General features: G+C 36.0%; 4 protein-coding genes across 8 annotated transcripts; 2 read left to right on the plus strand and 2 right to left on the minus strand.

Annotated features, from left to right (window-relative positions):
* The first annotated feature begins 1,463 nt into the window (after positions 1–1,463).
* LOC120003221 (dynamin-like protein ARC5) lies at positions 1,464–13,004 on the plus strand. 3 transcript variants are annotated; one of them, XM_038852106.1, is made up of 18 exons: positions 1,464–1,619; positions 2,498–2,838; positions 2,924–3,091; positions 3,188–3,310; positions 3,781–4,002; positions 5,227–5,360; positions 5,473–5,565; positions 5,735–5,798; positions 5,969–6,017; positions 6,191–6,273; positions 6,777–6,934; positions 7,058–7,118; positions 8,790–8,852; positions 8,953–9,053; positions 10,854–10,932; positions 11,800–12,147; positions 12,466–12,630; positions 12,713–13,004. In XM_038852106.1, exons 2-18 carry the CDS (start codon positions 2,518–2,520, stop codon positions 12,803–12,805), a joined length of 2,325 nt encoding a protein of 774 aa, XP_038708034.1. In that variant the 5' UTR covers positions 1,464–1,619; positions 2,498–2,517; the 3' UTR covers positions 12,806–13,004. The 3 variants fall into 3 exon arrangements, with proteins under 3 accessions (XP_038708034.1, XP_038708035.1, XP_038708033.1); XM_038852107.1 differs by lacking the exon at positions 1,464–1,619 and having other exon boundaries at positions 2,438–2,838; positions 11,800–11,893; positions 12,008–12,147; XM_038852105.1 differs by lacking the exon at positions 1,464–1,619 and having other exon boundaries at positions 2,439–2,838.
* Positions 13,005–16,028: 3,024 nt separating this feature from the next.
* On the plus strand, positions 16,029–19,152 carry LOC120004554 (transmembrane protein 64-like). 2 transcript variants are annotated; one of them, XM_038853919.1, is made up of 5 exons: positions 16,029–16,309; positions 17,016–17,287; positions 17,900–18,136; positions 18,231–18,448; positions 18,666–19,152. In XM_038853919.1, exons 2-5 carry the CDS (start codon positions 17,039–17,041, stop codon positions 18,928–18,930), a joined length of 969 nt encoding a protein of 322 aa, XP_038709847.1. In that variant the 5' UTR covers positions 16,029–16,309; positions 17,016–17,038; the 3' UTR covers positions 18,931–19,152. The 2 variants fall into 2 exon arrangements, with proteins under 2 accessions (XP_038709847.1, XP_038709846.1); XM_038853918.1 differs by having other exon boundaries at positions 16,030–16,309; positions 17,019–17,287.
* An 84-nt stretch (positions 19,153–19,236) lies between these two features.
* Positions 19,237–22,062, minus strand: LOC120004553 (MLO-like protein 13). 2 transcript variants are annotated; one of them, XM_038853916.1, is made up of 14 exons: positions 21,920–22,062; positions 21,721–21,778; positions 21,393–21,604; positions 21,151–21,267; positions 21,001–21,058; positions 20,822–20,916; positions 20,633–20,707; positions 20,444–20,532; positions 20,294–20,343; positions 20,167–20,207; positions 19,880–20,089; positions 19,713–19,780; positions 19,566–19,626; positions 19,237–19,463 (listed from the first exon to the last, which is right to left on the minus strand). In XM_038853916.1, exons 1-14 carry the CDS (start codon positions 22,034–22,036, stop codon positions 19,269–19,271), a joined length of 1,446 nt encoding a protein of 481 aa, XP_038709844.1. In that variant the 5' UTR covers positions 22,037–22,062; the 3' UTR covers positions 19,237–19,268. The 2 variants fall into 2 exon arrangements, with proteins under 2 accessions (XP_038709844.1, XP_038709845.1); XM_038853917.1 differs by lacking the exons at positions 19,237–19,463; positions 19,566–19,626 and having other exon boundaries at positions 19,709–19,780.
* A 438-nt stretch (positions 22,063–22,500) lies between these two features.
* On the minus strand, positions 22,501–26,368 carry LOC120004047 (endoglucanase 25-like). The gene is made up of 6 exons (XM_038853267.1): positions 25,778–26,368; positions 25,059–25,369; positions 24,487–24,948; positions 23,699–23,834; positions 23,437–23,609; positions 22,501–23,360 (listed from the first exon to the last, which is right to left on the minus strand). The coding sequence occupies exons 1-6, from the start codon at positions 26,157–26,159 to the stop codon at positions 22,959–22,961; spliced, it is 1,866 nt and encodes a 621-aa protein (XP_038709195.1). The 5' UTR covers positions 26,160–26,368; the 3' UTR covers positions 22,501–22,958.
* Between the last annotated feature and the right edge of the window lie 305 nt (positions 26,369–26,673).

Here is a 26,673-nt window from a genome sequence, read left to right on the forward strand (position 1 = left end):
TCACAATTTGTGGATATAGTCTATAAAAACTCTCACAAGACTACAACTCTTCCACTAAGTGTAACTTAGAGGTTTAAAGGCTTATTGCATGTGCTAAATGCAATCGTGATTCCTACGTTAGTGAGTTAGTTGTATACATTATGTCTTTTTTTAAAATAAAACTTTATTCAATGCTTAAATTTAATGATTACATAAATATAAATTGCATTAACATAAAAGAATGACAATACAATAGATATAACACTAAAAATTGTAGTCCTTCTTGGACATTATTTCCCTTTGTGCATTCCTTTAGAACTTGGCGACAATTGGCTCCATGCCTTACAAGTATTTACTCTTTACTTCGACCTCCCAATTCCTCTTCATCACTTTTTCTTTCAGCTTTCTCTCTCTTTGCTGCTCCATTTTTGCTCGTTCAATTGCAATCATCTCTTGCATTATTTCATTTGACATTGAACTCTTTGATATACTTGCAACAACTTTCTTAGCCACCTTGGTACCTATTGGTCTATTTTGTTTGATGGATGCTTCATCATTATCTTCTAAATTTACATAATCATGAGATTCATGCAATGAAGCACTCTTTTGCCTCTTATTAGAGTGAGTTTTTTGCCATTTAACTTTCTCCCTCAATAAAATCCAACAAAGGTTCAACAAAAATGATTTATTTTCTAAATCAGCATACATGGCTTTGGCATCATCAATCTGCATAACGAAACATCATGTTCTTAAAATCATAATTATTATAGATTATTGATAAATTATAAGTAGTGATCATTACCCTCCCATGTTCAATCTGCCCGCTTTGGTTTCTTCCTTTAATATGACTCAAATATTTAAAAAAAAATTGACATTTTTTGTTAATGTCGTTTCATCGTTGTTTAAGAGATGTTTGGTACGAGAACCACCATTGGTGTTGAAAAAAAATCATAATTCGTTGTCAATATTTATTAGAATTTTGAGCATTCCCTTGACATGAATATTTGTTAGTATTGAGCCAAGCAGACATGAGGAGTTCATCTTCGTCAATAGAGAAATTCTCATCCCTTCGATTATTTCTTGTTGAAGGAGCAATTTCATTTGGAATTTGAGAGTCGAATTTGATGTTAATATTTTGATCGCATCCTAATTCCTCGCTTAATAGTAAAGAAGGGTAAGAATTATACATGGGATCTATATCTATAAATAAATAATAAACATTAATACAAAATCAAATAACTCATAAATTGTGGTCCATTCCATTTAATCAATAATTCAACTTAATATAAAATAATATCACGTTTTAATATAAAGAAGCCCAACTTCATAAAACAATTTGAGTTTTAAGATTGTGGCCCATGATGCCCATTTAATCAATAACCCAACCCACAAAACTTAATGAAACCCTAACATATTAAACTGACAAGATAGAGCAGCTGTATGGGTAGAGAAATGAAATCAATTTCAAAATTGAGAGAGAGATAACTGATAAGTGGGATTGAAAGTCTCTGCCGTTGATAATGGTCATAGCGGGGTTGATGATGAAGATGCGTATAGCCAGAGATGGAGATGTGGTGAATTCGCGATCAAGGTCTCTGTGATGTATTTTTCTGAAAGTGGGTGTCGTTTTTTGATTTGAGGTGGGTGTAAATATACACAGAAAACTCAATGGTCAAGAGCAGGGACAGGTGATGTTCATACTCATGGGCAATGGCTATGAACACCAACTACCAATTCCCTCTATTTTTTACATACTTCTTCTATTTCCTTTGGTGATTCGTAAATATGGGAACCCATTTTGGATTCATATATTTATGTCCTCTGTTATGAACTCTGTTGGAGTGATTTTTTGTACTTTTGGATTGTAAATTCAATGGTTGGTCTTTTACATCCTCTGTTACGAAAGCTGTTGTAGATGCTCTTATAAAACCAAATGTCTTACCAACTAAGCCATGAGACATTTCATGTCTAAGACAGGATGTTAATTTAATATATTATATTATTTCAAAAGTTTCCATACACATTATGATAAGATATAATTTTTTTTTTACATATTTATTTATTATATACATTATAATAAATATACATTTAATTATTTTTACATATATGCATTGTATTTTTACACCATATGCTTTTTTTTATTTGTTAATAACTATTTGTTTATTTATTTTATCATTTTATATATTATATTTTTTGTTATGTGAAGATTTAAACAACCTATGAATGATTGTGAATTTTTGAATAGAGACATTTCAATATAATAGTGAGTATAATATATACAATATTTTTAATTATTATTTATATATTAAATAAATATTTATAATAATGTATTATGTTGAACTATGAACCAAAGAATTTCTGATTGAGCGGTTCGGTTTTGAAAACTTTGATAATTACTTCATTAAATAAATTTTCTAAATTGTTTTTAATAATAAATTTTCTAAATGCGTTTTAAAAAATCCCTCCACCATCCAAAAACTGGATAAGCGGTGAACGGTTACTCTACCTGCACTTGTAGCTTCGAATTCTAAACAGTAAATGGAGACGGAGGGAGGGGCTTTGCGGGAGCAGTGGAGGCTGTATGAGGCGTACAACGATCTTCACGGGCTGGCGCAGGAGCTGGAGACCCCATTCGATGCCCCCGCAGTGCTGGTTGTCGGCCACCAGACCGACGGCAAGAGCGCCCTCGTTGAGGCCCTAATGGGTTTCCAATTCAACCACGTCGGCGGCGGCACCAAGACACGCCGTCCCATCACTCTCCACATGAAATACGACCCCTTATGCGACCTCCCTGTCTGCCACCTAGTCTCCGAAGATGATCCCACAGTCTCCCACGAGAAATCCCTCCCTCAAATTCAGGTCTAGAAACTTTTTTTCCGCATTCCTTCAGAATTTCAGTCACTCCTCATTTTCTAGGTTTTATCTGCAATTTATATTTTTGAAGGCGTACATTGAGGCTGAAAACATGAGATTGGAGCGCGAATCATCGTGTCAGTTCTCTGCTAAGGAGATAATCATCCGGGTTGAGTACAAGTACTGCCCCAACCTCACTATTATTGACACGCCTGGGCTTGTTGCTCCTCCCCCAGGTCAAAAAAATAGAGAGTTACAGGTCCTGTTTGCATGGCAATTTTAAGTTCATTCTCGTTTTGAACCCCCATTCATTAGTTGTGGTTGCTTGACAATTTTTTGATCTTATTATTTGCAGAGTCGAGGTCGTGCGGTGGAGTCCTTGGTGCGAGCGAAAATGCAGCATAAAGAGTTTATAATATTATGTCTTGAGGACTGCAGTGATTGGAGCAATGCAACTACTAGAAGGGTCGTCATGCAAGTATGGTTCCATTGATGGGTCTATGGGAACATACATATTGACTATCATAACAAGGAAAAGAAAAATACCTTTATGCATTGTGCTGGCTTGTATCTGCAAACGTTAGTTGCTTCATTGTACAACTGCACCACCTTTCCAAGCCCAACAACCATTGCAAGAGCCTTGTATAATTTTTCATACTTATTCATATGGATTAATATACGACATGAATTTTTGACTGATTATATGGAGCTCCCTTCTCATCTGTTACTCTCCAATATTAAAAAATCATCAAGTTCTATGCTGATATGGATACAGTTGATACTTATGATAATTCTTTTGTTGTCTTCATAATTGTTATCATTGTCACACTGGTGACCTTTTTCTAGGATTGGATGCTTTTGGTTCTTAGTACGAGCAGCATAAGTTGAAATTTTCGTTGATTCTTAGAATGAGCAACATAAGCTGAAATTTTCATTGATTTCATTCAGATTGATCCGGAGCTTTCAAGGACTGTTATAGTGTCAACCAAGCTCGATACAAAAATACTCCAGTTTGCAGGCGCCTCAGATGTGGAAGTCTTCCTTTCACCACCTGCAGGCACTCTTGATGGACTTATATTGGGCGATTCTCCCTTTTTTACGTCTGTGCCTTCTGGAAGAGTTGGTTCTGGACATGATTCAGTATATGGATCAAATGAAGAGTTTAAACAGGTTTTGTAATATGAGGCTCCATCTATGGCTCTGATCTTGTGTTTCTTATTTTTTTCTCTTTGGATTAAATATTGATATGTGTTTTTCCTTGACAAATTAGCATGAATAAGATAGTAGTTATGACATTTCTCATTATTACTGCAGTGTGCTTTACTGTTTCTGATGAATGACATTGTAATCTTGAAAGTGGGTAGCTAAATTTTTTCATTAAGTATGAGGTATTATCTTTCTGAAATTATTTTCTGTACATCAGCTGGTAATCATTAGACCGTATAACCTTTAGCTCTTGCCTTCTTAAGTGAGAATTAATTGATCATATACTTCCATCCGTTGTTTTTTGCATCAGCAGCCAGCAGGTAATTGTAAGATGACAGCACCCTTTTATCTTTAACATTTTTGAAGTTAGAATTTGTGTTTCTAATTGTTCCCATGATTTCATCCGCTGTAATGTTATATTTTTTCAGAAAAATATTGAAGGGATCATGGTAAACCTGGCAGCTGGGGATGTAATGTTCATTTTAGTCTGTGTGTTTAGCTTATTTCTGCAAATTTCAATATGAGCTTTAACATTGCCCCAAAATTTGTTTTCCTGCCTGGCCAGATTAAGAGCTAAAATTATGGTAAAAGTTCAACAGTTTCTAAGAAGGTTATTTGCTTATCTTGGTGTTTTTTGACATCTTCACTAGAGTTGATACTGCAAACACCAACTCAATAATCCTATAGTGGATGAAAAAAAGGCTTGCTGCCACCTGTTTAATGAGAAAATTATAAATTATTTTACAACCTTCATAATAACTTCTCTTTGTTTCATTAACATGTAGTAGTACTGTTACAAATGTTACTTCCAACAGTAATTTACTGATTGGCTCTAATCTAGGAGTGGAACGTCTGTTGGTTTGTACTTTGTATGTACCTGTGAACTGTGCATTATTGTAGTGCTAGATTACTGCAAATAACTTCTACAACATCCTTTGCATTGATGAATTGGAGATAATAGGTGTTCTTGCTCTTCATTAAAATCAAATTAGGATAACTTAAATTTATTGGACTGATCCATGAAGATAAATAGTCAAATATTGTGGCAGTTGTAAGATTGCATACCTGCTTTTGTCAATCACTTTTGGGAGAGAACTTCATCTCGATTTGCTTAAGGTTGTTTTTCCCTGCTTTATACTGTATTTCCTTCCCAAATCACCTTTTGTTTTTCGTTAATTATTTCTGTAGGCTGTCTATCTAAGAGAAGTGGAAGATGTTGCATCCTTGGAGACGAAGCTAGGTAGGTCACTGACAATGCAAGAAAGAAGTAGAATAGGTGTAAGCAAACTACGGTTCTTCTTGGAGAAATTGCTGCAGAAAAGGTTTAAACTCTTCTTTCTTTTTTTCTTTCATCTCTCTGTAGAGCAGTTTACACTTAGTTCCCTTTGACCTGCTATATTTTTTACTATGAATTTTTGAGGAAATTCTTGCAAGGTATATGGAAAGTGTTCCTTTGATCATTCCACTTCTTGAAAAGGAGTTCCGCAGTACAACTAAAAAGCTGGCTGAAATAAATAGGGAACTCAGGTCTGTCTTTCGGACTAAAATATCAGTTACTCTTAAGGAAACATATAAAATTTAAGTGAAGGCCCACTAGGTTCTCAACCTGTAATTTCAGTCAGTTTTAGTGTTAATGTTTTATCATGATTGTTATTTAATCAGGAATATGGTCTTCTCTTCTTTTGTTCATATGCAGTACTTTGGATGAAGTAAAGTTGAAGGAGAAAGTACTGTCTTTTCACGATATGTTCTTAACGAAGGTATTTATAAATGAGTAAACTTATATTAGTGTTGTTTTCGTGCAAGCCTTTCTTCTGTTCTGTTTGTTACGCACATGTAAATGAGTAAACTTATTGCAGACATGAATTTTAGTCCAAACTTATTTTATTATTGCCTATATGAACTTACTAAAATGTACTTTATTATTCAGTTGTCGTCACTGTTGAGAGGGACGGTCATTGCTCCTCCAGATAAATTTGGTAAATCATCTTAATTTTTTTTATCCATGGACATTTTTACCATATTTAGGTAGCATTAAACCCGTCATCATTATACAAAGAAGTCACTTTATATTCAATGCTTTCATTTTTTCTCTCACTCATTTGGCTTTTCAGATTTTCATCATCAATATAGGTGGTACATTCTAATGCAGGTGAAGCATTGCAAGATGAGAGAATCAGTGGAGGGGCCTTTGTTAGTATTGATGGGCTTCAATTCCCTCACAAGCTCATACCTGTAAGCAATATTGATGTGTTTCATAATCTTTTTAAAAACAAATTTCCTCTGTGTTTTGGATAGTAACTGCTTTGGTTCTTTCTCGACATCATCATGAAAGTCTTTATCCCAAATGATGTTGGGTTTGGCTGCATGTATTTATATGAGAAGTTAGTTAGAACCCATTGGATGAATTCTGCTTTGCCTCTATTCCTATCTGAAGCCACAGTTATGACATCTTATCTCTTCCATCCGTGTCTCTTTGGTCTCCTTATTCTCTTCTTAGTATCTTCTAGTAACTTTCGACTTTGTGTGCCGTTGCACCCGTCACTTCATTGAGAACGCCGGAACCATTTTAATTGATTTTATTGCATCTTATCTTTGATTGGTGACAAGTTCATCTGCTTATTTTATACTTCTTCTTCCTTGTCATTTCTATGTTGCATTATTTCTACATATATATAACGATTAATGATATCGTTCTTGTGCTCACATGCAAAACTGTGTTTTTTATTTGTGTATAGAACGCAGGGATGCACCTATATGGAGGTGCACAGTATCATCGTGCTATGGCTGAATTCCGCTTTGTGGTTGGAGGAATTAAGTGTCCTCCAATCACACGAGAAGAAATTGTAAATGCGTGTGGAGTTGAAGATATTCATGACGGAACAAATTACTCCAGGTGTCTACACATAGTAACTTGGTGGCTATGGTTGTGGTTTCTTTAAATTTTATTTTGAATTATTGCCTCAGTTCTTCTGATTTTCCATTCCCCTGCCTCCCAAATTTTATTTCTGCAAATCAGGACGGCTTGCGTAATAGCTGTTGCAAAGGCTCGTGACACATTTGAACCTTTCCTTCACCAGGTGATAATTAAGTACCTCTTAATTTTTTTTCCTGCCTTTTGACCTTATCTTTGTACTACCTTTTGGGATTTTGACTCACGGAACATGTGCTATTAAGTATTGTGTGCCATTATTATTCAGAAGTTATGTTATTTTTGTTGAACATAGTTCAAATGCATTTAGCTATCTTTCCATTATCACTCCATTATTGTACTACTGATAGGTAGCCAGGTAGGACTTTAATTTTCACGACGATATTGCACTTAATGGTTTCTCCTCTTTTTTGAGAGAGCACATGTATATAGATGGACTTGTATCCTAACCCTAACACATTGGGCCTCCTTGTTCTAGTATTAAGTGTTTCCTATCAGAACCATACTCACCAAAGACTTGTTGACACTTTAAATAAACATACATACCAAAAATAAAGAGTTAGTAATTAAAACTCAAACTAGCACCTAATAAATCTGGATCATTCCAATACAAAAATACAAAACAGATTTGTAATTTGAAAATACAAGAACTTTTGGATTTCCTATTGCGCATCATTCCCCCTCGAGTTTGAAATTCATCCTCATGTTCTGAAATGTCACATTATATAGACTTATCTTCTTTATAGAAAAACAGTCCAAGCGTTTTAGTTCAGAGTTTATCATCTCTTTTTCACCTTCAAAGTTATGAGGACGTAAAAATAAATTTTTGGAAGTAAATCCTCGTTTTTGTTGCCATGAATGACAATATCGTCTTGCTTCTTTGCAGACTCTAATGTCTTTATAAGCAATTCTTTTTTTTTGAGAAGGACCTTTTTACCAAGTGGTAGACACATTCCTTGAGATTTCGAATAGGTTGAAGGTTTGAATCCTCCCACATGCTAAAACAACTAAAAATAAAATCAATATTATTCATAAAAAAAAGAAGCAATTCCTTTTGCTTTGGAGTTTGGACCTTCTTCCTCCACGGTTTCTGGAGTGAATTCAATTATGCTGTTCTCAGGATTTGATGTAGAATCTCATTATTTTGTGCTTCTGGTGGAACATAGGGCACTAAGATTGATTCCAGATTTAGTTTGAAGTCCTTATCTTTTCATTAGCTACAGTTTCACTTGTATTTTTGCAACAAAAAGCATCCATCATTTCCTGCAAAAGAATCTCATCATCCCCAGGTTAGCACTTAGCCATTATAGTAGTCTTAAGCTCGGAGTTTGACTTGTGGTTAAGAACTGTGATACAAGATTGAAAGCTTTAGTGGGCAAGTGGAAGGAGGAATTTTTTAAAGGATTCGATACCAAACTTGATGAACCAAAAGAAAAATTAAACCTCGAATTGAATAACATTAAGAGAAAGAGAAGAATTGTATAGGGTCTCAAAGTCAATCTTGGCATTGGCAAATCATGAGCTTAAGAGGTATCATTCCTGGCTTAAAGGCGACATAGGGTCTCATAGTCAATCTTGGCAAGGGCAACTTAATTCCTGTTGGCTCTACAGTGATGGGGAGCACTTAATGGAAGCTTTAGGCTGGAAATTTCTATGTTTCCAATTCAATAACTAGTTCTCATGATAGGGACAAAGCATAAGGACACTATTTGGGCATGATCGTCAGTTTAATATTTGCATTTGTTCTGAAAATCACATGTTCAGTTTGGATTAAATTAAATTGTGACAAAAAATAACAAGATGTCTTTTTCTTGTACAGTTGGGTTGTAGACTCTTGCACATTCTGAAGAGATTGCTTCCTATCGCTGTCTATCTTCTTCAGGTATAGGTTTGGTTTTTTGATGAATCAATAGTGTTTTCCTCTTGGTCTTGTGTGTCTTTCTGTCATAATTTATTTATTCTACCTTAGCTGGTGCTAACAGAAAGATGGTGAATATCTAAGTAGCCATGAGGTGTTTCTCAGACGTGTTGCTTCTGCCTTCAACAACTTTGCAGAATCTACTGAAAGAGCATGCCGTGAAAAGTAAGCACTTTACTGCAATTTAATCCTATTCACTGCAAAACAAACTAATTTTTTTGCTTGTTATTTGGGGTCTGTTATGTATTGTCTGATCTTCTATTTGCGTCATGCTCAGTAAACTAATCCCTTACTAAGTACCCGTGTGCATTAAAAGCATTCTTAGCCGATTTGTGTTCTTTTGCAGTAAACTCAAAAAATCTTCATTATGCAAAATGTAATGCTAGTATCAGGTGGATGTGAGTCAATTTTAAAGCTTGCGGAAACTCATATCACAATCACCTAATCACCTATCCGTCAAAATATACTTCCCCGGCTTAGCTTCATAAGCGGTTTAAGAATACAAGAGAATTCTTCCATAAATTGGTAATAATAACTACATAATACTAGAAAACTACTCATAAAAAAGCTAGAAAATTACAAATTACTGTAGTTAGTCTTTGTTTAGGACAAGTTTTAACTGTCATATTATTCTGATTAGCACTAATGCTTTAAACCACGTGCCTTAACCTCCATTATCAATAAATAAAATCTAGCATTTATTAATTTCTTGTTAATATTATGTAGGTGACAATGCGATTAAATCATGGTCAACCCAAATGACATCACAATGAACTTATAATAGCCATATCGCGTTCATAATTCTGTTTTAGGCACGTCATTGTTCTTGATTCTCAATTGATGATACACAAACGTGAAGTCAATGCTGTAAACCCAATTTGACTAAATAAACATTAAAAGGATAAGGGAGAGACCAGAACACATGGATGAAAGTGAAAGAAGAGACGTGAAGTCTATAGGATTAGTTGAGTGCGTTGCCTTTGAACAGAATCAATGGTGAGGGAGAATAGATGGATGGATTCTAACTAATTTCTAGTATGGATTCAATTCATATAGCTGACCCAACATTGTTTGGGATCAAGGCTTTGACCATGACAATGATTGGTGATGAAATAAATCATCTACTGGGAAAGCGCACTTTTATTTTTTCATCTCCATTCATTGCCTTACTCATTTTTGACAACTGCAAAAGATTTCATACTGCCATCCTTTTTCACAATTAGCATTGGAGTGCCTTGCAGAGACACACCATGTTGAATCCAACCCTTGTCCAGTAGCTCTTTGTTATTTAACTTTCAACTTCTTCAACTCAGTGTCATGCAATGTGATAAACTGAGCTAAGTGCTATTCTAGGATCTAGGTCAATTGAGAATATGATCTCCCAACATGAGGTAAGCCAGGAAGATCCCCAATGAATATATTTGAAAAGTTCTTGGACCATTGGGACTTCTTATAACTTTGGTTACTTCTATTATGAATTCATGTCATGAGCTTAAGAACTTGTAGTCTTTCAAAGTGTCTGGTTGGATTCTATGACATTATCTGTAGGAATTTATTTTCTAGTACATGGAAAACGAAACTTTTTTTTTGAATGGAAAAATTTATTATACATCAGATTGCCAGCCCATTTTCAGTTGCTGAATATAAAAATTCATCTAGCGCGCACATAATATCTTCGCTAAATGGATTTGATAGGTCGAAAAGAATATCCCCTCAAAATGCCAAGAAATGATGTAGAACTTAGAAGGGAAAGTCTTTGGTGGTGTTAGGGTTTATTCCTTTTGACAAGTTAGTGTTTTAGATTTTGAAATTTCAGATCTCATTTATACCAGACTAATGGAGATTGAAGCAATTACTAGCATCAAATAGTTAATTATTATAAGTTTTTCATTGTGTGTATTAGTACTATTCTCAAATATCTATAACTTCGTGCTGATATTGAATCTCGTTCAAAATTTACTACAGATGCATGGAGGATTTAGTAAGCTGTGTGGTGCTTACAGTAAGCACCACCCGCTATGTCTCATGGTCCCTCCACAATAAGGTTTAACTTGACTTAAACATGACTTTTTTCCAATACACAGAGCTCTATGTCTAATTTCACTCTTTTTTTTATGAGATGTTATTTCACAAACAAACATGTGGCCTAGTAGTAGAGCTGCAGGGATGCAACCTATAGGTCACAAGTTCAATTCCTAGGCATCTTTATAGTATGTGGGGGTATGGTTTGCGTACATACTTTATGTCCCCGACCCCACCCATTGCGGGAGCCTTGTGCATGTGAGTTGTTTTTTTACAGGGGAACATTTGACCCAATGGTACAGTTGCAGGGATACAACCTAAAGGTCACAGGTTTAATTCCTGAAAACAATTTCTCCACATATTATGTGGGGGTAAGTTCTGCGTACATTCTGATTGTTCCCGATTCCGCCCATTGCAGGAGTCTTGTGCACGGGATGCTTTTTTGTGAGATGTTATTTGCATCATTTATGTTTTTTGCTTTGCCTTATCTGTTACTGTTCTGTATTATGTTAACTTCTACTTCCATGATACAGGTTTGCTTGTACTTTTATTTTAAATGCTAATAGTAGTTCTCGAGCTTATGGATTTTCGTACAATCATGTCTTCATCATTTACAAAAGGAAAAAAGGAAAATGGGCACTTAAATCTTTCTCATCATCTGTATATTGCAACATTGAATGGGATTTTTTGTCCAAAAATAAAGGAATACTAGTGCCTTGAAGGCTTGAATGGCTGACAAAGAGTAACATTGTAACTGATGTTCCATGATATAGGACTGCTCAGATTTTCGTAGAAACCACAAACTTGTACAGTTGATTTCACAAACTTTTTCTTATACAGTTGATTTCACAATCTTTACTGATCTTCTCTTCTTACATACACTTCATAGAATCGAGCTGGACTGCGTCAATTTTTAGACTCATTTGGTGGCACAGAGCAGTCCACATTGGGTGAAAATTCAACACCCGCTCATCTTTCTCAAGGTATGACCCTTGCATCAGTTGCCAAGGAGAAGAATGAAACTAAGTTAAGGTCAGAGGTGAAGCTTAGTCATTTAGCCTTGGGTGTTGAATCAAGTGCTTATATACAATCTACAGAAACGAGGCTGACTGACCTCTTAGACAGCACGCTCTGGAATCGGAGACTTGTTCCTTCATCTGAAAGGATTGTTTATGCTTTGGTACAACATATATTTCATGGCATAAGAGAATATTTTTTGGCTTCTACAGAATTAAAGGTATGCAATTTTTTCTGTTTTTCAATTTGCTTTTACTTTTTTTTTATTTTTTATGTTCCACCATATATCTTGCTATTGATACCAAATGCTTATCACACTACATCTTTTGGTAGTTTGATAATCTAACGACACATCATAAATTCATAATATTTCTGTTCTGTTATATGCAAACAAAATAATGTAGTTCATATGTTGACAAATCGTCATCCATGGCAACACTGACATCCATATCCTTTCGGTTCTTTTCTTACCCCCCGGTTTGGCTGATCTTCAAGTCTTGCAGTCTTTCTTAACTATATATTTCCTTGTCTTTTGCAGTTTAACTGCTTTCTGCTAATGCCAATTGTAGAAAAGTTACCTGCCCTCCTCCGGGAGGACATTGAATCTTCATTTCAAGATGATTTGGATACCGTATTTGACATTAGCAATCTGAGTTCCTCATTGGGCCAACGGCAACGAGATACAGAGATTGAGCTTAGAAGGGTATTCTATTTATTTTGTATGTAGAAATGCCAATCTTGGTTTTTATCTGTCTTGGTTTTCCAACGCGTTAATGGTTTTGCAGGTTAAGAGGCTCAAAGAGAAATTCAAACTGATACATGAGCAGATGAATACGCATCAAATTGTTCCAAACCCGATTCCGAAATCCACCAAGTGATTGCCAAAGGGACTTGGATGCACCAGTCGAACAAGTGAGCAAGTACTTTCTTTTATTCATCTCCTTTTTTAAAATCTTCCTCGATAGATGTTCAGTGTTCTCTTGGAAAATCACTTAACCCAGCTATTGAATGTTTTTGCATCTCATTAGACAATATTATATCTTTTTCCTTTATCATAAACAAGTAGTATTACACCTTGTTGATTTTCTTCTGGCTATATCAAAATCCTTAGAAATTATTACAACCCAAGCTTGTACAAAAGTTGTGCTAGCTGTTGAGTTATGATGACCATAAGCTTTAATATTTCTTCAAAGTTAACCTTCTTTAAGCTCCCATGCTAAATATAAATGAGAGAGGGTATAAACAGAGAAGTTATTAGCAAGGGAAGTAGTGTGTGTATACATATTGAATATGGTGAAAGTTCAAACTTGAGTCCTCTATGAAATATTACACACATGATGAGTGTAGTGTCATCTGAACTATTCATGATTGTTGAAGAAGTATATTTTTCATTTCTCTAGGCAAGAGTAAGTATATACCACAAAATATATAAGTTTATGATTACAACGTCAAGTAATAAAAAAACGTTATGCCAGTAGCAACCTCTAGTATTCGAAAGTTTTGAGTTAGATTCTTATTAAAGGCAATATTCTAGTGGTCATACGTTGGGCTTTCGTTCAACTTACCTTATTGTCAATTGAGAAACTTTTATATGTGCGGGTCTCATGGTCAGAGTTTGGGTTCATATCAGATGTCCAAAATGCAAGTTTGTACAGTGTCGTTCACCATTATCAAAATGAAATTTCTTTTTTTTCTTTTCAAAATCTATTATATTATAATATTATGAGCACCAAAAATACTCAATAACACATTTTTAATTTATGATTTAACAAGATTTTAGAAGAAATTATAGTGAATTCTAACTAAAAGATTTGTAGCCCCCATCCTGGATTATTTAACCTCATTTTAACAAGAAATCAAACTCAAACTTGCGTAAACCTACCCCACAAATCACAGACTCGCCTTACCTGAGGCAATCCGGTGAGGTCAGGGCCACATAAAATTCATGATTTTTTTTTAAAACATTATAGCAATTAATTAGTATTTTTTTTTTCTTTTTTATGGAGATACAATGATGATTTTGATTGAGAATCACGAATAGTTCAAATAATACTCATTTATATGATATCTCATAGACATCTCGAATTTGAATTTTTCATTACGATAAACAAAAAAAAGAAAACAACCATGATTGTGAATGGTGATGTGGTGTTAAAAAGACATTTTGTGATTGCGGACGTGAAATTAATAATTAACATTTAACAAAGTTGTGTTATATCAAACGTCACGTAACTTGAATTCAAAGGATGCTTATTTTGACCTGTGTTGGAAGTCAAAATAATGAGCCGTGTGTAAAGGACTAAAGATAAGGAAATCCTTTTCAAATGGAACTTTCTATCGGATATGTTTGTTATTTTTATGGGTATTTTGGTTATCTTAATACACAAAAATATAACAGAAAATATAATAGACTTGAATGCTTCAATACATCTATTACATTTATAAATAATAATAGGAATATATGGATAAATAAGATGAGTCATGTCAACTCAACATGACAGGTGGGGTAAAGAAAGTTATGTAACTCTCAACTCACAGAGTATATCCCAACCACGCTCAAGTTAACCTTCACGGACACCAAGAGATTAAGATCAAGACATTTGATATTATCACAACACCTCAGGAACGATAATAATCTAATATCAACAATCAAGGGGAGACTTTATCTCATCACTTGTCGACCCTTATATAAAAACTGGGATCGACCCAAGGTAGGCAATCCTTGAGTTTGATACTGACTTGAGCGTCGGAGTGTTTCTGGACCACGAAGGAACGCATTCTCCCTTTGTTATCGCAGGATTCATGAAGGCTTGTCACTGTATTAGCCGTCTCAGCAACTGACATATGATCATCGGATTGTATGTCTTCAAAGTTAACTCTTTAGGACTTGAACCAAAGTTCTTGTAACAATGATAATAATTAAGAAAATATATATATATATAAAGCACCATTTAATTGATGTCAAATTTTTGAGATAAATATTGGATGATGATAATGTGGATAGGGTAGGGCCTTAAACTCTAGCCCTTTTTAGCCACCACCAAAAAAGGTAGCCAGCTGAGTAGGGGATAAAATTATTTCCCCTTTGCTGTGGTCACGGTTCAAATATCCTAAAAGTTAGCTTTCATGTGACCCAAAAAAGAATAAGAAACCTTTTTGAATGGGATCATTTAATCTCTTATCACATAAAAAGTACTAAATAATTTGATTTTATCGACAAGAGAGAGCTGGGGTATTTTTTTTTAATTTTATATATAAATAATACACCTTCAAAACTTTTTATTAAAAAAAAACTAAAAGAAAATGTACCCACAACAACCCTAAAAACATTTAAATGTCTGATAATGAGCACTATTAATTTATTCCAATTCATTTTTGTGCGTATATTGGGCTGACAAGAACAAAAAAGAAAAATTAGAAACCTTTCTTATTACACATTGTAAAATTAAGATACTTAGATATTTGATATGTAAAGGATCTAGCTAAAGCATACTTGATTTAGCCCATTAACAAACAAGAAAAATTAGATTGAATGATTTATCAAAGAACTACAACGTTCGCTCCTGACAAGAGGAACAACTTCAGACATACACTCATTTGACCAAATAGACCGCCCATTAACATGCTTAGCCATTTTTGCAAGAGAATGAGCCACAACATTATCAATTCGGGGGATATGCAAACAATGAATAACCCTTAAATTTTTCACAAGAATTTTGGATTCCTTAACAAAAATGATCCATTCTAGAATCTAAAGATATCATCTTCCAAGACATAAACCACATTAGTACAATTAATCTCAAGAATAAACTCCCGCTCCCCTATCTAGAAGAGTGCGTAATGAACATGATACTGTTAAATTATAATTAAAGTGAATCCACCTTATAATTAACATTATTCCAACATACCAAACATAAAACTAATTTTCCCAAATTTTAAAAAGAAAATGAGAACATTAAATTTTTTTTAAAAAATTTACTGTTTACTTTAATTTGAAATGAGAAGGAAGTCAAAGTCAAAATGTTGAAGATGGGATGGAGGACGTATTCTTGTTCTATTTTATTTTATTTTACTTGAAATTTCCACGCGCACATTCCCTTCCTTTTCTTTTGCCTTCGAGTTCAAGAAAAAAATATATTATTAACTAAACAAAAAAAACATTTTGAAAGAAATGAAGGGGCTGCCTGTAATCTGTTGCAGTTGTTGCTGATACAGTTATTGTTTGTTGTATTGTTGCGTGAAAAAAATCTCTCTGCTCTGTTTATCTATATTGCAAGCAAAGCAAGAAAGCAAAATCAACTTCAATTTCCTAGTTTTCAACTTTACGCCAACCTCAACGGACATCTTTCTCCGACTCCTCCTGAAATCTCGATTATTACGAGGTAAAGTTTTCATTTTGTCTGCTGTTTGAACCCTAATCTTTAATTAGTTGTCAGTGTTTGATGTTTGATCTACTTCTATGTGTGTTCCATGTATGACCATTTGGGAAAATTTTTATGGAGTTTCCATCATCTTTTTCAGTATCGGATTTAATTGAATTTGATTGAGTTGCTACTACCCACTTGCAGAAACCAGATTTATGACCATGATTTGCAGATATCGAACTACCCCTTGTCGTGTAATTTGTTTATTTTGTTGTTGGCCTTTCATTTCCTTGTGAGACAGCTTTCATTGAAAATTCCAGTAATCCTGTTTATATTTCTCTACCTTTTATGTACTTATGCCTTCCACATGTGTCCCTCTTTGATTCATAATTGTGGTTATCAGTGGTTGCATGCGACTGTAGCGTTTAGGGAATATGTGGAACCTAACCGTTTGGCTTGTTAAAATGATGTTGGGCTTCTAATGGTTTTGGTGGCATGTCAAGTCTATGATTTTTATGAAATCAAGGGTGGACCTTGATGTCAAATGGGCAAGAGTTGTAACTTGTAACTATTTGTTCAAGATGTTTATGTGATGGGTTTTGTTTCGGAATTTGGATAGATGTCGTTGTGAAGGCGACTTGTTCCTCTGTGTATACTTCGGTTACCAACTTTTTGTAGCTTCCGAACTTGGTTCTTATAATACACTTGTGTCCATATTAAACAGCAGCCTTCAGTAGCTCTTTACAGATGCTCCCTTCTGAGGAGTTGGGGAAAGAAGATGCAAATTCTCGGCATTACTCAAGGGAAGACAATGAGTATGTTAGACTGGTTATATCCAATGAACCAGGTGCGACTGAAGCTGATACACTACCATCTCAGGCAAACACCAGGATTGACGCTTTCATTTGGTGTATCAGAGCGTTATTACTTTCCATTCTTTTTATCATCTGCCTTCTCATACTCTTGAAATGGGGAGTGCCATTTGTTTTTGAGAAGGTACATTCTGCCTCTAGCTCTTCTTCTCCCTCAAAATCTGCAGCCCTTAAACTGCTTTAATTTACAAAAAAATTTAAATGAAGGTCGTTGTTTTACTAGTCATCAGCTTTTCCAAAATACAAATCTCTAACTTGTTCAGTTGTAGGGCGGATTTCTGGTGGATGGCTTTTGACTGAAAATAGCAACCACTATTCTTACGGGGTTTCTACCTCAAGCAATTTTGGTTTAAGAAAGATTTCATTGGAAAAATATGTTAGATTTTACGTGATTCGGGCATCAATATAGGGGCTCTGGTTACAGCACCTTAGTCAGACAAGATCACATCTGTCTCTCAATTTATATGATGAAGACAATGGATCCACAAAATGTTTTTATGATGAAGTTTCAATGTTCAATGTTCAATGTTCAAATTGAATAAGTTGTGATTCCATACATCTTAACTTGATGATTTTATATGCACTATAGACTGTTTTAACCTTCTATACACAAATGTCTATAGAAGGAACATTTTTGCTGTCTAACAAATTTAATCCCCAAGTCTTTTGAATTCATTTTAGGTTAGTCTGCTCTATATCTTGACTTACTTCTCGATCTTTGTGAACCTCGCTGTAGGTTCTCATCCCTATGATGCAATGGGAGGCTACTGCCTTTGGTCGTCCAGTTCTTGCCCTTGTGCTTGTTGCTTCTCTTGCATTATTCCCCGTGTTCTTAATTCCTTCAGGGCCTTCCATGTGGTTGGCTGGAATGATCTTTGGATACGGTCTTGGGTTTGTCATAATTATGGTTGGAACGACTATCGGGATGGTCCTACCTTATTGGATTGGACTACTATTCCGTGATCGCATTCATGTAAGATTTTAACTTGTGGACAATTAGTGAATTGACAATTGCTTACTCTTCTCTTTAACTTGCTCCTGATATTTTGCTCCTACTTGATGTAAAGCAATGGTTACAAAGATGGCCGAAGAAAGCTGCTGTACTTAGACTTGCTGCTGAGGGGAGCTGGTTCCATCAATTTCGAGTAGTTGCTATCTTTAGGGTTTCACCATTTCCTTACACGATTTTCAATTATGCGATAGTGGTAACGAGCATGAGATTTTGGCCCTACCTATGCGGTTCATTTGCTGGCATGGTACCAGAAGCTTTCATCTACATCTACAGGTCCGTTCACCATTTTTTCCCCCTGTGAATATTTTGCTGCTACTCAAGTTTTAAGGGTTTTCGGAATTTAGGAGAAAAGATAGATGCCTCTTATATGTTCATTTCGTCCACGTGGAAAGTTTTAATCATGTAGAAGTTTCCCTTTCTCCCTGTGCTACTTGAGTGTTTAAAAACAAAGATTGTGTTCTCTTTCCTGATGCATTTTTTTTTCCTGCAGTGGTCGGTTGATAAGGACGTTAGCAGATGTGCAATATGGAAACTATCACATGACTACGGTGGAAATTGTATACAACGTTATCTCCCTCATCGTTGCAATCATCACCACAATTGCCTTCACAGTTTATGCTAAAAGAGCTTTAAAAGAGCTTGAAAGGTCTGAGACCAAGAAAGAAGCCCGTCCCGCTAATCATGGCAGTCTTGAGATGGAAAAGCTTCCATTTGAACGACCAAAGCTTTCAGAATCCCCATCCTTTTCACTATAACCGGTAGCATATTGGAGAATATATTAGCTGTAAAAATTTGGACATATTGTAGTGGTTTAGATTCCTGAATCATTACTCTCTTTTTTTTAGGTTCTTCCTCTCTTCTTTTCCATTTCCATTGTTTGTTTTCCCACTTTTCTGTTTGGTACCTTCTGATGATTGTAACCATGGAAATAGAATACTGAGAAAAAGATTTGGCATATATGATGTGATTATACGAGAGAGAGACCAGCTTCTTGTGTATATTTCGTATTATTGTTTTATGGATACAAACAACATTGTGGCTTTTCTGAATCTGGTTGGGAAATCAATGAAAGCAAGTGAAATTGAGAAGAAAATTAAGATGTTGAAGTATGATTTTCTATGACAGGGAGCTCAACTATTGCTGCTGCACTTTCTTCAGTTACATGATCTGAGTTTTCTGTGTTTTTCTCATATCTATTCAATGTATCGCCTCTGCTTTTACCAATCCAGTCGTCCAACGCAGAATGAACTTGTTCATTGAACATGCCTCTTTTGAACTTGCTACCCATCTGTACTCAGAATCAAGACCAGAAAACGAAGAGCAGATCAGACATCTGGAAAATGAAAGAGAAGTTTATGCAATGTAGGTGTGATTGAGTGAGCTTGTCTACCTGGGAAACCAGAGCATACAAAGGCAAGGTGCTGTAACTGCAGAGCACTTGAACAATCACTCTGCAAGTGAAGGCAAATGTACTGAGAACTAGCAGATTATACTAAAAGCAATGAATGAATTACTGAGAATATGGATTCAGAATTACCCCATAAAAAGTCTCGGCACGATATATCCCAGTTTTTCCATGATACAGGAATTGAATCCGTACGTACTCTATAGATCAATGACCAGGCATAAACAATGTTAAAATTGTTTTGTCTTCGAATTATTACGACTTTATGTGGAAGACATTTGCAAATGTTTTTCACATACCCAAATCCAGAAGAAGAAGGCAATTTCAAATGAATTCTGAAACAGAATGAAGTGAATCAAGTAAAGAACAATGTCAGGGCTATGAAACCAGAAGTGTTTGTCTGAAGGCTCTACTACTGCATTTTCCTCGTCATGGCTCATCTTATCGACAACCTCCTGAGCCATACGCATGATTATGTGCTCTAGCTTTGCTCCCACAAGAAGTAGAAGCTGCAGTTTCCTCCCAAACTCAAGGCATTAGGCTTAGATGTCTGTATTTACACTTGAAATATAGTGAATCTACTTACAATCAATGGTAGAAAAGATAACCAGAAATACGAGTGCCATCCTGCAACGTACGAAGATACTACTAGTATTAATCGCAGTATCAAAATGAAGACTACTAGAGCCATTTTAGATCACCAGTGAGATTACCTTCCACATTCAGCAGCAAAAACAGCACAACAAAGAGCCACAAGTACCAGCTATCATTGAATATTTGTTTCTCATCAAAATCATTTGAATCCAAAAGAAGGGAAAGAGATTTAGTTTAGACTGAAAATGAACAATGTATTTGACACTTACCTTATGCTAACAACCCTTTTGAAATCAATTTCGAGTGTCCGCGTCATGTACTTGTGGAAATCAAAATTAGGTCTTCTGGGGCAGTGAGTCTAAATAAGAGAAAAGGTGTAAACATAATTTAACTTAGATCTCCTCAAAATATAGGTGGAAATAAATTAGTCGAAAAGTAGTTGATGATAGCAACTTAACCATGATAAATCCATATCGAAGTTCTATATAGTCTGACTTGGTAATCGAGCCATAAAACTGTTTGAAGAACGATATCTGAAAGTCGGGATGGATACAGAAGCATCATCACAACATTTCCAAAAATAATCTTTTGATTAACTGGATTGGATGATATAAGCTTTGAGTCTTTAAATGTGAAATGAAACTCACCATCCAACTAATAACGGCCGCTTTTCTCCAATCTCCTTCAGCATGTTTTTTGAGGAATGACCTTCTATGTTTGGCATGACTTGCCTTTGTTGGAACTGCATAAACCATACAATAATCTACACTGAAAGTACTTACCTCTGGACAAACCATTATGCCCCAGAAAATTTAGAAAATGTTACCTGCATCCGCAAGTGATTTTCCCTTGATCGAATCCTCCCAATGCTTCCACTGGCCTATCTGCATGAGTAAAATATTTTCAGTGAATATTTTTTATTATGTCAATGTTCAGTAGATGCAACAGCAAGGCTGTTTGAGCTTTGACGGATTACCCTTGCCCCTCCAAGAATCATTGTAGTGACACAGAAGATAACATGGACAACTGCTAATACGAAGATGAAAATATGCAGCTGATGTAACGCTTCCAATGATAACAACGGAACCTTTCCCTGTACGAATAAGAATTGATGAACAAAGCGAACTTGCTTACAAAACCAATTCTAACCTAACTATAAGAGTTTAATGGGAAGTCATTGCTTATAAGGCTTTTTAGAATTAAAGAAAAGTGGAATACCTTGTGTGTGCAATATTCTGAGCCAACTCCGACAGACAATAGCCGTCTTCCATTGTTCAAAGTTTGAAGAGAATACTTTTCATGATTGTGACCCTCAGCATGCTTCTTGCATGGCAGCATGTGAGATGCAAGACCAGGGGGCATGCATATGCGTTGTATCACACCTTGGCCGACAGTTAACAGAAGAGAAATGAACCCTAAAAGCATCAATTCTGAAAACAAACATAAATAGATTAGGCTTGATTTAAAAAAGGGATTGTAGAAATTATACCAAGTACAACATCAGAAGCTGACCAAGTATGGAAAAACAAGAAAGAAACGGCAAAACCTTCTTTCAACTTCTGCAAGGCTTCGAATAATGCATCTTGTTTCTTATGCATCAACAACTGAATTGCCAAACCAACACAAGAAACAGCAATTCAGTTAACACATGTTCCATCTTTTGGCAATGACTGTAATCAAATAACACAATTACAAAACAATCAGAGCAGCAGCCAAAGGTGGAGATAAAGAGTGTTGAAGAATACCTTTCCCAGTTTATGCAGTCCACGCTCAGCGAAAAGTGATAAGAGAATAATGATCAAAGAGACCATGGCAACTATCCATGTTGGTGTATACTCCAAGGAGTTACTGTCTTCCTCCATTTCTTAACGTGGTTGAGGAAAGCAGGTTCAATAAATCTTAGCATTTAGAAAACCAAATCTGTAAAAAGAATGATTGTTTTATTGGCAAAGAATAAGCATATACAAATACAAAAGCATAAGGAAAAGAATGTAGTTCCAAGGAAGTAAAAGACAAAATAAAGCTAACCACTTTGTATCAAAATGAGGAATGACTTGAACTGGAAGTCTCCCATTCATGTGTCTGCACTCCAAAAATTCAGAACAAAAGGAGGCCATAGGATCAATGATACATTTAGCTTGCTGATTATAAAATGCCATATTACTTAGATTCACATATATTGAGCTTTCCAAGACTAGCTAACCCATGTAAAGAGCATGAAATACATAATCTCATTAGCCAAGTTTTCCACCCTTGGTAGATTTTCAACAAGGGAAACTTCATGTTAAATGTCCATAAACACAATTGTTTCAACATAAGCAGAGGCTACTCGGATCACAGTGTATATTTCCTACGAATTAAACACACAAATATACATACTAGGGAGGATTATCCCCCATCATCATCAAAGCCTTAATGGGCTTGGCATCATTTACATGAATCTTCAAAAAAACCAGTTACAATAAACTACATTGAAGAAGGATTGCCCAAATGGAAATCAATCTGTTTGAAACTGCTCCAGTCAAGAAGTTCAAAGAATACATGATTGGTACCATACACACACGTACTATGTATATTACAAAATGGGAAGAAAAAGACATTTCCAGATATGAACCATCAACCCTGGCTACTTCTTTACAAATTTCGTCAAATGCAGCTTTCCTTGGCCTCTTGCCACATGTCTGAATTACTTAACCTTTGACACGATTCCAGTTCCAAATTCTATTAGTGCAGAAAAATCATCTCACAGCAGGTTACACTGACATAATGTTAAACGAGGGCATCTCAAGGTTTCCAGGGAGCAGGAGGTGGCGGTGGAGTTGGAAACATGGGAGGAACAGCAGAGAAAATGGTGTTCTTGTCAATCCTGGTATTCTTTTCACCAGACAGCGCGACGAGAGCAGCTACCAACCCAGCATTACCTGCCAGAGTTGGCTCCGTATAATTGTAGTTAGTACGTACATCGTGGAAACCATCATGTTTGTCGGGGCCAGCAACCATAGCTCCCACAATTGTATTTGGGTTTGGTTTTTTAGAGTCTCTGTATTTCCATCCTCCTTTGCAGTTATATTTGATCTTATTCTTAGGGATAGATGCACCTCTATGGTGGACATGTTTCGGGTAATGATCACCGAAGCCCACAACATAGCTCATTTTGCGAGGATTTTTGCCAAGTATATAATCAATCTGCCAAAAATGAGAGAAAGTTAGTCACCAGCCATCACATCTCAACATAAATAAAAATAAATGCTGCATATCGTACCTGAGTCTTGGCAAATTCTCGCAACACATCAGTTGAATAGAAATTGGGTCCGCAGTACCACCCAGGAGTATCAGCCGCTTCAAGATAGTCACTGTATAAAGTGGCTAAGAAGGCTGCATTGACAACATATTGAAGAGGCTGCGGCCTTCCATGATTTAACTGTATCAAACCACCTGAGAGAGTTCCCCAATAAAGTTAACAATGAAACCCTGAAAGTTGATTGATCTATATTGTAGGACAAAGATACAGTCATAAACTCTACCCTTGGTTCTATTAAAGCTGGTGAAAATTGGTAGGTACGAGCACATGACTATGCTGGTCTGGTTGTGAAATGTCCTCAACATTTCTTCATACGGATACCCAGGGCTCAAGAACAATCTCAAACGACTCAAAAGCACCTGATGTCAAAATAAAAATCTGTATCAGACATGATCCGAGATAGTATCTTCAGAAAGATTTTGAATTCACATCATGAGATAATTCGTAGGTGTATATAATAAACGGAAAAAATCTATGTAACAGTTTGATTACTAGTACATACGATGAAACATTATCTATCAATTAAAAAATGAATATAGTTCAACAATATGTAGAACAGATTTCATACATGAATAACTAGATGCTTCAAGATGCGAACAAAAAATCCCGTCAAAAGACAAGCTTAAAATTAAGAACGCCAAAAGGATAGACCATGTTTTGAATAAAAGTAACATGAGCTTAAATTTAAGAAAGATGAACCTTGTGCATACATTAAAACACAAATAAAGAATTAGATGACAAACATGGACCGTGATTTGAAGAAATCATTAAAACACCAAACAGAATTTGAACTGCTAAAGTCCAAGTAGAGCACACTGCTCCCACCCCCAACCGTGTCCAAATAATAAGTAGAAGATAATTTAACAAATTCATAAAAATCCATGCACCAAAACATGCCATTCAGATTCAAACTTTCATCAAACTCAACATAGCTATAGAACCAAAAATCGAATTGCACAGTTGAAAAACAAAAGTATTAACAAGGAAAACTTCAGAAAGACAGAAACTAACCTGAGCACCAACAAGCTTATTGTCCCAGCTAAGTATACCATAGTCAGGACCTCCCCAGAAAGCACCAGCATGCTTAGCAATACCAGGAGTAGTAGCAAGCGTAAGGTAACTATTGTTTCCAGTTGCATAATAAAGCCAAGCTCCACCCCATATAAACTCATCCCAATACATAGAGGAATTATAAAAGATTGCAGCATCTGAACCACCTGCACTATATCTGCCCCGCTGATCCCTCGAGAACTTAAACAGTGTTTTGGCACCATGAACAAGTTTTTGGGAGTAGACTTTGTTGTCTTTGAAAACAATGGACGCAGAAGCTAAAGCAGCTGCCATTTCTGCAGCAAGATCCGAGCAACTGTGACATTCAGTCACAGTTCGTGGGTAATCAATGTCCTCCGGACGCATCCAGCAGTAATGATCATTAGGAGCTGTGCTTCCACCAGAAGTATCCCCTGCACCAACCTGTGGATTCAAATTATAATAGGTGGATGAGATCATATCAGATTACATATGGAGGGAATAATTAGTATCAGATTACATACGGAGGGAACAATTAGCAACAGATCAAATACCTGAGCAGCTATCCTGTCAATGGAATCAGCTGAGCTATTGAAGGACCTGAGAAAGTAATCGGTGCCCCACTTAATGATTTCCTTAACATGGTTGAGCTCACCAGCAGCTTCATATTTGGCGCTGTACTCAATAACACTCCAGCTCAACATGGTCATTGCAAATGATCCAGGGAAATTGAACTTGATAGCATCCCCAGCATCAAAGTATCCCCCAGACAGGTCCTTAAACATGGTCGATGGATCCGACTTGCCATCTCTAAGGCAAGAATTACCCCTCCATGACACATTGTTATGCTTCGGCAGTTTACCCGCTGCCGCACCACAAAAAAAGCCCACAAATCAACACTTAAAAAAAAATATTGTTAAAGGAAAATGGGTATCTTACATTTGAGCTTTAATTCCTAAAATTACACATAAGTCCACCCACCAATTTAAAGCCACTGTCTTTGTTAACAATTCCTAAATCATTTTCCTTGATCCAAAATATTGTACCGATAAACAAAGAATCAATTGGGTTAGTGCCTATTGATCTAAAGATCTATGGATATCAAAGCTAAGAAACAAGCAGCAGGAAAACGTAGCACCACTGCAAATCACAGATCAACACTCAAACTAGGTCTGCTGATGAATAGATCTTAAGATCAGTTTACTTGTGTTTGTGTACATTGATGTAATGATCCTTCTGAGATCAAAGAAGTAATAGAAGAAGAAGTACGTACAGCGTTGGGCGTTGAAGAACATAAGTGCCTTGTTGAGTGCAAGAGTGTAGTTGTCCGGAGCAGCCTTAGAGTGGTGGTGGCGAGGAACAGTCTTGACAATAAGAGTAACAAATCCAGCAATGAAGGCAGAGAAGAGGAGAGTCCCAACAGTCCAGACAAAGATCTTGCGACTAACAATGATACAACCCAGATCCACATACTTCTTCTTCTTCTGCTCTCCAGGACCCAAAAGCCAACTCTGTTGTGTCTCATCCAGAGGCCTTGAAGAAAGAGCAGCCCTGTCAAGATCCTGAAGATTCCTGCTCCGGTCATCATCTGTGGCTGAATCCGCCGCGTGTATTTCCAACGGACCCCCCCAAGGGTCTCTCCCGTACATACTCATTTTCACTCCTCTTCACCCACCACAAAAACAGACACAACCCACTGCTCAAGATTGAGACTTTCTCCGTTATCAGCTTCTGCTTTGGGGGGTTTTGTCGGTGGAGGCGCTGAAAAGATAGTATGCTGAAGTGATGGTGTTGATGGGTTGTGATTATTTTATTAACCGGATCAATGGAGACGTTTAGTTGACGGTGGTAGTCAATAATTCTTCTTCGTAGGGGTTGGTTTTGAGTATAGAAATGGATTCTTTTTGTTTCTTTATTTTTATTTTTTTTGTTTTGTGAGAATTGTAGGTTGATGACACTGACAAGTACAGACAGACGCAGTCTGTCCACTTAATCATCTTCGACTGTTACAAAACGATTTCTTTATCTTGTTCTTACTGGAACTTTCCACTCTCATGGTCTTCCAACCAACGGTTGGTGGTAATCTTTGCCTTTCAACCCGGGCAACCCAACCAACTACAAACCTTGAATATTATCATAGAAACAATTTTGGTGTTCTGTTTCAAGATT

This window comes from Tripterygium wilfordii, chromosome 8 (genome assembly GCF_013401445.1).
Source record: "Tripterygium wilfordii isolate XIE 37 chromosome 8, ASM1340144v1, whole genome shotgun sequence".
In the NCBI taxonomy this organism is placed as follows: domain Eukaryota; kingdom Viridiplantae; phylum Streptophyta; class Magnoliopsida; order Celastrales; family Celastraceae; genus Tripterygium; species Tripterygium wilfordii.